This window comes from Culex quinquefasciatus, chromosome 2 (genome assembly GCF_015732765.1).
Source record: "Culex quinquefasciatus strain JHB chromosome 2, VPISU_Cqui_1.0_pri_paternal, whole genome shotgun sequence".
NCBI classification, from domain to species: domain Eukaryota; kingdom Metazoa; phylum Arthropoda; class Insecta; order Diptera; family Culicidae; genus Culex; species Culex quinquefasciatus.
The window spans coordinates 82,427,732-82,436,008 of NC_051862.1; the positions used below are offsets into that span (position 1 = coordinate 82,427,732).

At 35.4% G+C, this 8,277-nt stretch overlaps 1 protein-coding gene across 1 annotated transcript; it reads left to right on the forward strand.

The window, feature by feature from the left end:
* Positions 1-2,145: 2,145 nt before the first annotated feature.
* Positions 2,146-3,697, forward strand: LOC6045705 (odorant receptor 94a). The gene is made up of 6 exons (XM_038257749.1): positions 2,146-2,406; positions 2,468-2,985; positions 3,053-3,152; positions 3,214-3,309; positions 3,370-3,522; positions 3,578-3,697. The coding sequence occupies exons 1-6, from the start codon at positions 2,359-2,361 to the stop codon at positions 3,626-3,628; spliced, it is 966 nt and encodes a 321-aa protein (XP_038113677.1). The 5' UTR covers positions 2,146-2,358; the 3' UTR covers positions 3,629-3,697.
* The last annotated feature ends 4,580 nt before the right edge of the window (positions 3,698-8,277 follow it).

Below are 8,277 nucleotides of genomic sequence, written 5' to 3' on the forward strand. Positions count from 1 at the left end.
AACTGTGTGATTTTGTGTATTAACCAGAAAGACCTTCCCATAGCATCGTTGCTCGGAAGGCTCGCCGACGGGTCTGTTATGAAAGTCCTCCCCATAGCGTCGTAGCTCGGGAGGCATCGAAAAGCCAATACCTTATCCTACTAACCAAAAAAAAAAAATAACAACGTGATGCTTGAAGGAGATGCTGTGGATTCAACGGTCTCAAGCGGTATCAACAAGTATATAGCGAAAAAGTATGTGCTTGATGAGTCTGCAACTTTTACTATCGGACTAACATTCCTCCCTTTCGTTGAACTGCAGGCTTCTTGGGAGGGCGCCGGTATTGACTAATAAAGTAGGGATCTTCAGAGGTTAAACAGTGAACGGATGGTTGGCTCCCACTGATCATTTTTGATTCATTGTTTAACTTCAGCTGATCCGTCAATAACGGAGTAGCAGCTCACTGGCAGTCAACCATGCTCATGCTCATGCTCATGCTCATGTTCAAAATGATTGTGCACACTTGTGACACGTCATACATGTTGTTGGAATATGTGGAAAATTTTTCTTGTTTTTCACAAATTTATGTACACACATACTTTCTTAAGGTAATGCAACCTTCTGTTTATAAAAATAAACTGATTAAGTCGATTAAACCATTGATTTGAGCTTATTTTAGTTTGTATGGGAATTTTGTGCACACTTGTGACACGTAGTACAATTTTACTTTCGAAACACTCTTGTGACACGTGCTTTTCAGATTTTTGTTTACATTATTTACTGTATCTTTTAACTGGTGTAACCAAATCAGTTGAAATTTATAGCGTTTGTTGAGCGATAGTATACGAACCGATTGCTTCAAAAGGTTTGGCTTTATCATTCATAGTTTTGAAATTATTTACCAACAAACTATAAAAATCGATTTTCTCGAAAAGTACTAAATGGCCGTTGTCACAAGATAGCACACAACTGACGAATTATCGACATTACCGACGGCTTTTTGGTTGTATTTCACAAAAAAAAAACACTTAGCAGAACGAGGATAGAACCACCAACTTCTTGGTTATTGATCCGACACGCTACCACCGAGCCATGGACGCTTGATGAAAAGTGAGTGAAAGAGCACCAACATATGCTTCTTTTTGGAGTGTTGCTCGGGACGGGCCAGCATTATATATGTTGGTGAGAACTGCAGATCGCTGAAATTTTTACACGCGGGCAAAAATGATCTACGGGCTTGCTGCAAAAAATGTTATAAAATATGACATTTTCTGCAGCAAATCCAATGTTGCAGATTTTGAGATATATTTTTCCTTTGGGTGTAGTTGGCAATCATTGATTAATGACGATTTCCATAACTTTACAAGGAATGGGATAATCCTTACCAAAATGAATCAGCGTGTGTAGGGCACTATTCTAAAAAACTTGTTGAAGGAATTTTGTCAAAACATTGAAAGCGACGCAAAATTTATATCTTTGAACGAAAAATCATGACAATGATGGAAGTCTTCACGTTAAGTCAAATGTAATTACAAAAGCCGACTCGGTCCTAACCTGATCCCAGCACCGAAAAGAACCTAATGAAAATAATTTTATGAAATATTTGACAAAAGTCTGACAAACAGAATATCGCAGACAAAAAAACATTTACAATTACAATTATTTGACAATGCATGTTATAAGTATAGGAAAAACGTGGCAAATGGGAGGAGGGAGGGAGGTACATTTTGGCTGTTTTTAGTGTGACATTTAAATAGATATATTTGGAAAGAAAAGTTTGTTAACAATCTAAAATTAAAAGAAAAAATACTCAATCTGATCGATAATGTTCTTTACTATCCGATCTTGCCTTTTTAAATTTATAAGTGGTTTATAAACACATCAATCCATCTTTCACAAAAAAGTGAGGACAGCTTATAATTGAAATAGTTATATTTAGAAATCTATGTAACAATGTTTGTTCTTCATATAGTTGATTGATTCATTAATATTGCAAACTGATGAAGAACTCGCACGGTTTTCTGATTCGCCAGATGATTTAGATTCCCATAGTATCGCCATGCAAGGATTTACTTGGTTTTATTCATTCTATTTAAAGTGCATCACCAGTGAATGTTCGTTTCAGTCAGTTTGCAACTTTGGAACTTCTTGGAGAAAATTCACCGCGAACATCAAAACGCCTGGGAGGTCGAGTTCAAGAATCCCTGCGCGCTGTACGGCAATGCTTGCGAATCCGTTTCCAAATATTTTTACATTGTCGGTGTCGAGCGATTTAGGTCGGAATATTCGCGAATAAATGCCAGATTGATATTTTTGGTGGTGGATTTAGTGTTGTATCTGGTACTGAGTGTTTGGTGCATCTTGGAGCTCTGGGGCGACATGGTGGACGTGATATTTTGCATCGTAACAATTGGGGTGGCTTTTCAAGTAGTTTCTATTTGATTGTGATATTATTGGGCATTGATTTTAAGCATTCTTTTATTTAAAGGGATTTATTAAAATGATTTGCTTTACGAGCATGTCAATCTACGACCTACATCAGAGCAATTTGCAGTTTTACTCAAAAATAAGTAAATTTCCAGAAGTTCGCAGATCTTTGCTGAACACGGCAACTCACTGTAAAATTGCTGTAAGAGTATTGGAAATGTGTTATCCATACATAGCATCGCTCATTTTGATTTTACCGATGATTATTTCACTGATGTATCACAGCTATGAGCTGCCGTTTGGATTTTTCTTTCCTGTGATCGATCGGGAAACCTTAATTGGATACCTAATAAACTATGCCTATCACGCACTCCAGCTGTTCGAAGCAATTGCCGGTCTGATGGCTTCCGACATGTGCTTCTTCGTTCTTATCATGAGTGGAGTAGGGCAGCTTGACGTTTTGATCATTTATCTGCAAAAACTTGGTGAAATTACGATGAAATGTGATGGGTCCCAGAAAAACGACGAACAGTATCAGCTACTGGTTGAGATTGTCGAAAAACATGTCGAACATATTGCGTAGGTTTATCGAATCATTTGTTATCAATATCATGAATCATATTAAACATAATTCATTAATCGACAGATACCTCAACAAGATGGAAACACTAAAGAAAAACTACTTTTTCGGAAACTTTGGATGTCTAATTTTTGAAACTGTCACCTCATTATACGTTATAGCAACTGTAAGTACAACTATTTAAGCAAAAAAAAAAATCATCAAAACTAAACTTTCCTCAATCTCAGGTTGACGAAATTTGGTACCCCGGATTCATCATTGTCTTCGGTGGCATAATTCAGATAGGATTACCGTGTGTTCTGGGAACCCTGCTTTCAAACAAGGTAGTCCACATGCAAAAGTGAATTGGTAGCAATTTCAAAATGTTTGCCTCCTATTTGCAGAACGACCAGTTGATCCGGGAGATCTACAACACCCCGTGGAATATGCTGTCAGTTTCCGAGCAAAAACTGCTGCAACTGTTGCTTCATTCTGCCCAAAATCCGGTCGTTCTTTCGGACGGATTTTGCCCCATAAATCTGTTCAATTTTGTTTCGGTAATGAGTAAAAGTGCAAACAACAGTCGCTAAAATCAATGCGTTTACTTTGCAGATCTACAAGAAAATTTACTCGTTCCTGATGATGTTGCTGAGTATCAACTAAGAACTAACTAATGGATATTAATCAACGATAGAAAAGATTGTCATACAAAATCATTTCATAACCCAGAAATAGAAGGCCACAGCAATATTTTTTCCCAATCGAAAGGCGTTTTTGAATGTTGAATGTTTTGAAATAAAGAGATTTTTTTTTTGAGATTGTTTATCACCTTAGAAGGGTCGTTCTCCGCCAATTCACAAAGCAGTTGCAACCTTAAAGTGACCACGTGATTTATGGATGGTTTCTATAAGCTAAAGTTTACAGAATTTAGCAATTTGAAATGCAGAAAATTGACGATCACTTGTACAAAGAATAGTGTTTTTTTATTTTGTTTATAAAATCATTCACTCCTGGAATATTAAAGACAAACAGGAAACTGAAGTTGTCATATTGGAATCGATTGAAACTCGTCTCAAAATCCGGTATCCTTTTCTCATTCGAAACAGCGGAACCGCGTGTTGGTAGCAGCCGTTCAAAAGAGGTGCTACAAAAAAACGAATTATTTTTCTCAAATTTTAGACCAAAAGAGCAACAAATCACTAATTTGAAAGTCGAATTACACTCAACCCCCGGTGGTTGGTCACTTTTTCGTTTGACACTTTTTGTTTGTACCGTAAACCGTACCGTAAACCGGGGTGACTTTGATAGGATTGCAATTTTTTTTTGAATATTTTTCAACAGGTAAGGTTTTACTCAAGATTATTATTTTTAAAACATGTACTGGGGCAGGCCACACAAAGTACATGCACTTTTTTGGAAAAAAAGTTTTTTCAATAGTGTTTAGAAAAATAGTTACGTTTAAAATTCTTAGTTTAAATTCCGGGGTGACTTTGATAGTCATTGTTTTTGTTGTTAAAATCATATTTAAGATGTTCAAACTTTATGTGTACGTTAAATGTACCATCACTGATTGTTTTTAAGAAACTGGTATTGTTTTTAAGAAAAAAAAATGTTTATATTTAGATATTTAAGTTTATAAGCTTTTTAACAAAATAAATATAAATTTTAGGTAAAATTGTTAAAAGTCGGAATTTTGCCTGAAATTTGTAAAAACTGGTTTTGTTTATAAAATCATCGATTTATATTGCATTTTATACTGAATTCGAAGCACTAATCACAAGTTTTCACATTTTACATGAAATTTGTTCAACTGAAATTGCCTATAAATTTGGAGATTTTTTTAAATTGTGTTTCAAAAACACATATTATTTATTATTTACAAACTTATTTTACCTTCTCCTAGTGGAAAATTGTCCAAAGAATCCTAAAATGCATTCCGTTTTCCGATTCAAAATCATGATCATTGAGAAAATCATGACACTTTGAGAAGTTTAAAATAATTACTTTCATCAACATTTGCTTAACTACAGTTAACTAACTTTTTAAAGTTTCCAAAATTTTATGAAAAGTTCTTTTTGAGGTTCTTTGAACCTCAAAATGGTTCTACCATAGTCAGAATGATTCTAAACAATTCCGTACGTATTTTAATTATACTCTTCATTTTGCGGAAAAATCGCGAACCCATCAAAGTCACCCCGGCTATCAAAGTCACCCCGTTTTACGGTACCCCGTTGGTTTGACAAAGTCAAACTAAAAAGTGACACAGAGTTACTTTTTACACGGTGCTCACGTACACTATCAAAATAAGCGTGTAGTATGTTGTATAGTGTGTAACAAGTAGTGTGCGTGTGAACTCCGTGTAAAAGGGGTGTCAAACTAAAACGTGACCCCGTTTGTTTGACAACAGTTAAGACAACATGATAAGTTTTCTTCCAAAAACCACGCTTTTTACAATTTTCCGTACTTTTATTAAAATCGTTTTTTTGGCTTTCTTACTAAAGAAAGGTATATGTTTTACTTTATGGCTGGACGTCATTTTCATCTTCGTAAATAAGACGATACAGCATGAGTTTTAATCGGAAAAATCGCTAGAAAAACACACAGCATTTTAGCATAAAAGCAATTCCATCTCAAATCAGGTATTTTTCTGGTACTTTTGTACCCGACCCTCTCCGATTTCAATGAAACTTTTTTTTTATTTCATAACTTATTTTTATTAGGTCCTTGAAGGTGCTACGACCAGGTTAGGACCGAGGATCAGTTTACAATCAAAATATAAAATAAAAATAAAAAAAAACTCATTACACTCCATACTTGGAGATCATGTAACTGATGAGGGTTACTTGGTCCATTCAATGAAACTTTGTAGACATGTTATCCTAGGCCAATATAAGCCATTTTTGTGTACATGGTGCCAATAGTACTCGAAAATAACATTTGAGAAGGGCGTAAGGTATTTAAATATTTTTGTATTTTGCAATTTAAAAATTGCTGTATCTCAAAGCGCTCTAAAATTCTTTGTGTAAATATGGGTATTCGGCGCCGTCGCTCCGTGCCATACTTTCATACACTTAGGAGCCCAGGGCGGTGAAGTCCTTGTAGATAAAAGGAAGACACTAGTGGTTGGTACTAGCAATGGTGGCCGACAGCTATAAAGTCAACTTCGTATCTCAAATCCGTTGCATCGTATCAAAAAGTGGTCAAAGACAAACTTGTAGGAAATTGAATGGGCTTTCTGAAAAAAATACACTAAAAGAAAACTAGACGCCACTTCTATGGATTTTTTTTATTTTTATGTTTAAAAGTTAAATTTAAAGGTGAAGTTACGATTTTTTTCATTCAGTTTTTTTGAGAAAATAGCCTAAAATGTTGCAAAAAGACTCACGAAAAATGCAAGATGGTATATCTCTCCTAAAAAAATACAAAAATCATTTACTAAAACTGTTTTTTTGGAAAGTGGCCCAAACGTCAAAATTTTCAAGAGCCGATAGTGGGAATCGATTCTACAGACAATTTTACATAAAAGTCTCCATATTGACCATAGTCCTAAGTCCAATCCTTGCGTAGTTACAGCGGTTTTTAAAAATAAAAAAATGTTGAAAAAATAGGTTTTTAGATGGTTTTTGGCAATTTCTATACTTTTTGAACATTTTTATTTTTAAAACCACTGTAACTTCGCAAGGATTGGACTTAGGACAATGGTCAATATGGAGACTTTTATGTAAAATTGTCTGGAGAATCGATTCCCGTTATTGGTTTTTGAAAATTTTGACGTTTGGGCCACTTCCAAAAAAAAAAACTGTTTTAGAAAATGATTTTTGTATTTTTTCAGGAGAGACATACCATCCTGCATTTTTGGTGAGTCTTTGTGCAACATTTTAGGCTATTTCCTCAAAAATTTTGAATGAAAAAAAATCGTAACTTCACCTTTGAATTTAACTTTTAAACATAAAAATTGAAAAATCCCATAGAAGTGGCATGTATTTTTCTTTCAGTGTATTTTTTTCATAAAGCCCGCCCAATTTCCTACAAGTTTGTCTTTGACCACTTTTTGATACAATGCAACGGCTTCGAGATACAGCAATTTTTAAATTGCAAAATTTCAAAAATATTTAAATACGTTACGCCCTTCTCAAATGTTATTTTCGAGTACTATTGGCTCCATATACACAAAAATGGCTTATATTTGCTTAGGATAACATGTCTACAAAGTTTCATTGAAATCGGAGAAGGTCGGGTACAAAAGTACCAGAAAAATACCTGATTTGAGATGGAATTGCTCATAACTTTTGTTCAGCCAGTCCTGAGATAATCGAGTACATTTTTTCGGTGCACGTCTTACAGACATACACACGCACAGAAATTTGCTCAGAATGTGATTCAGAGTCGATATGGATTCGTGAAGGTGGGTCCAGGAGGTCGAATTAACACTCAAACGCTCGGGTAGTCATTTGACCCCTATTTTTTTTTCTTAAAAATCTCATAAGTTTTGATAGAATTGACCAATTTGAATGCTTCCGGGTGCAAAAGATCCAAATTTGTCTATATTTTCAACTGTCAGACGGAGTACAAATGTGGTCCATTTTTACCGGAGATATTCCGGATTCCTGTTGGGGTACCTCGGCCCTCCTAAATGGATATTTGGCCAATATAATAAGAACTTTTCAACAGAAAAATTTCGGAAATGATGCAAAACTTCAAGGAATCATCCTAAAACATCATCATGCATAGATACATGACATGCTGAAGACCTTCGGGCACCGGAACAGGTTCTATCCGGAAACGGTTCACTGAGCTGATGTCAATTGTTGCTCAACTGGAACCGGCTCCGCTGCCCCGTAGGACTTAACCATGTCAATTATTTTTGCAGGATGATGTATTAGGATGATGCCTTGTAGTTTTGCATCATTTCCGAAATTTTTTTGTTGAAAAGTTTTTATTATATTGGCCAAATACCCATATAGGAGGGCCGAGGTACCCCAACAGAATCCGGAATATCTCCGGTAAAATGGACCACATTTGTCCCCCATCTGGCAGTTCAAAATATAGACAAATCTGGATCTTTTGCAACCGAAAGCATCCAAATTGGTCAATTCTATCAAAAGTTATGGGATTTCTAAGAAAAAAAATAGGGGTCAAATGACTACCCGAGCGTTTGAGTGTTAAGAAGTGCATTTTTCGAGTGATTTTATAGCCTTTTTCTCAGTAAGGTAAGGAAGGCAAAACTGTTAAAAAGACCAAAGGCATTTAGGTGAATGATTCGGTACAATGCAACAGTTTAAGTATGCAGCCGTATAATATAGCAAAGTCAT

What these genes read in the sequence shown, in the direction of transcription:
- LOC6045705 (XM_038257749.1), top strand. Translation starts at nt 2,359, where the DNA reads ATGGTGGACGTGATATTTTGCATCGTAACAATTGGGGTGGCTTTTCAA. An exon ending in CAATTGGGGTGGCTTTTCAA is followed by an intron (nt 2,407 to 2,467) that starts GTAGTTTCTATT and finishes TTTTATTTAAAG; the next exon opens with GGATTTATTAAAATGATTTG. An exon ending in AAACATGTCGAACATATTGC is followed by an intron (nt 2,986 to 3,052) that starts GTAGGTTTATCG and finishes ATTAATCGACAG; the next exon opens with ATACCTCAACAAGATGGAAA.